The sequence below is a fragment of the Theropithecus gelada genome, unplaced genomic scaffold (genome assembly GCF_003255815.1).
Source record: "Theropithecus gelada isolate Dixy unplaced genomic scaffold, Tgel_1.0 HiC_scaffold_7697, whole genome shotgun sequence".
NCBI classification, from domain to species: Eukaryota; Metazoa; Chordata; class Mammalia; order Primates; family Cercopithecidae; genus Theropithecus; species Theropithecus gelada.
The window spans coordinates 1-2,199 of NW_020264414.1; the positions used below are offsets into that span (position 1 = coordinate 1).

Below are 2,199 nucleotides of genomic sequence, written 5' to 3' on the forward strand. Positions count from 1 at the left end.
GGGCTGGAGGAGCGTCGCAGGCGCAAGGCAATGGCCAGAATCATGGCCAGGAGGAAGAGTACTGAGATCAAGGCCAAGGCCACCACTAGGTAAAACTGCAGCTCAGCCTGGGGGTCAGAGGGTACAGGGCGGTCAGTGATATCCGGCAGCACCTCCTGCAAGCTGTCGGCAAAGACCAAGTGCAGCGTGACGGTGGCGGAGAGTGGCGGCTGTCCACCATCACGCACGGCGACCAGCAGGCGCTGTCGGGCCGCGTCCCTGTCGCCCAAGGCACGCTCCGTGCGCACCTCTCCCGTGCGCAGCCCCAGGCTGAAGAGCCCGGGCTCGCTAGCCTGCAGCACGTGGTAGGACAGCCAGGCGTTGTGTCCTGAGTCTGCGTCCACCGCCACCACCTTGGTCACCAGGTAGCCGGGCTCTGCAGCGCGCGGCACCATATCGAAGAGCGCAGAGCCGTCGGGACCCAGCGCGGGGTACAGCACCCTAGGCGCATTGTCGTTGCGGTCGCCCACCAACACGCGCAGGCTCACGTTTGCACTGAGCGCAGGCGAGCCCTGGTCGCGGGCCTGCAGTGTGAGTTTGAAGGAGCGCAGCTGCTCGTGGTCGAAGGCGCGCTGCGCGAACACCACCCCGCTCTCCGTGCTTATGGACACGTAGGATGACAGCTCCCGCTGCTCCAGGTCACTGGCCACGATGGAGTAAGAGACTTGGCCGTTGGGCCCCAAGTCAGGATCGGAAGCGCTGACTTGTGAAATAGAGGCTCCAGGCGGGTTGTTCTCGGCCACGTAGACTATATAGGAAGACTGTGAGAAAACTGGAGCGTTGTCGTTTACATCACCAATGTGCAGAGTGATGCTGGAACTGGAGGAGAGGGGAGGCTTGCCCCGATCTGTGGCCGTAATGGTGATATTATACTCTGGATTCTGCTCGCGGTCTAGAAAAGCATCTGTCACTAATTTATACGTGTTTCTTGAAGAAGTTAATATCTTAAATGGAACATCATCTTCCAATTTACAAGTAACTTCACCATTGTGTCTGGAATCCTTGTCACGGACTTTGAGCAAAGCAATATGTGTTCCTAGCTCAGCGTCCTCCATAATTAGGTTGGGTAGAGACTGGAATATCACTTCTGGGGCGTTGTCATTTTCATCTATGACTTCTACCTCCACTGTGCATTGTGCAATCATTCCTCCACCGTCCCTTGCTTCCAAAACTATGGAATATTCGTTGACTTCTTCAAAATCTAATGTATTTAAAACAGTAATTTCCCCGGTGTTAGAGTTCAGGTCAAATTGGGTGATCTGGCTAGCTTCACTGAAAGAGAAAGTAATCTTGGCATTGATACCCTCATCCTGGTCTGTGGCAGTCACCTGTAGCACCGTTGTCCCCGGGTACACGTTTTCCGAAAGGCTCACCCTGTATACGTCTTGACTGAACACTGGAGCATTATCATTGGCATCAGTCACTAGAACGTGTATCTGTGCAGTGCTGCTTAGGGGTGGAGCTCCAAAGTCCAAGGCAGTCAAAGTCAAGTGGTAAGATTTCTGCTTTTCTCGGTCCAAAGGTGTCTTCAATACCATCTCAGGGTATTTACTGCCATCTGATTTCTCTTTATTTATCAGTGAGAAATGATCACTGGGATTGAGTTGGTAATTCTGCAGTGTGTTGCTACCAATATCCGCATCATGGGCAGATCCTAATATAAATCGTGTGCCAGGCTGTGCAGATTCACTTATTTGCAGCTCAAAGGAATTTTGCGTGAATGTTGGCGTGTGGTCATTAATGTCCTCGATCTCCACATTCACGTGATAAAAGTTCAGTGGATTTTCAGCAACAGCCTCAAATTCCAGAGCACAAGCTGGATTCTTCCCGCATATCTCCTCCCTGTCTAGCCTGCTGCTCACAAGCAACTCCCCTCTCTCTGCGCTCACGGTAAAGTAAGGCTTCTCCGAACTGACGCGCAGTTTTCGAGTCGGTAATTCCTGGACGCTGAGCCCCAGGTCGGTGGCGAGGTTCCCCACTACGGAGCCCTTGGGCATTTCCTCGGGAATCCTGTAGCGGATCTGCTCACAGAGCGCCGGGCAGAACAAAAGCAGCAGGAAGAGAAAGAGCATTGGCAGCCTCTCAGCCCGGCCCAGCTCCCCAGCGCCGCTCCCCATCCCTCTTGCTCTCCTCAGCTTGCTCACCAGCCTGGAGACGCCG

General features: G+C 54.0%; 1 protein-coding gene across 1 annotated transcript; it reads right to left on the reverse strand.

Annotated features, from left to right (window-relative positions):
- Window positions 1-5: 5 nt before the first annotated feature.
- Window positions 6-2,193, reverse strand: LOC112618006 (protocadherin gamma-B4; the record flags this gene model as incomplete). Its single annotated transcript, XM_025374631.1, has 1 exon — window positions 6-2,193. A coding segment is annotated over exon 1 (2,151 nt), but the record flags the coding sequence as incomplete, so codon positions are not given.
- Between the last annotated feature and the right edge of the window lie 6 nt (window positions 2,194-2,199).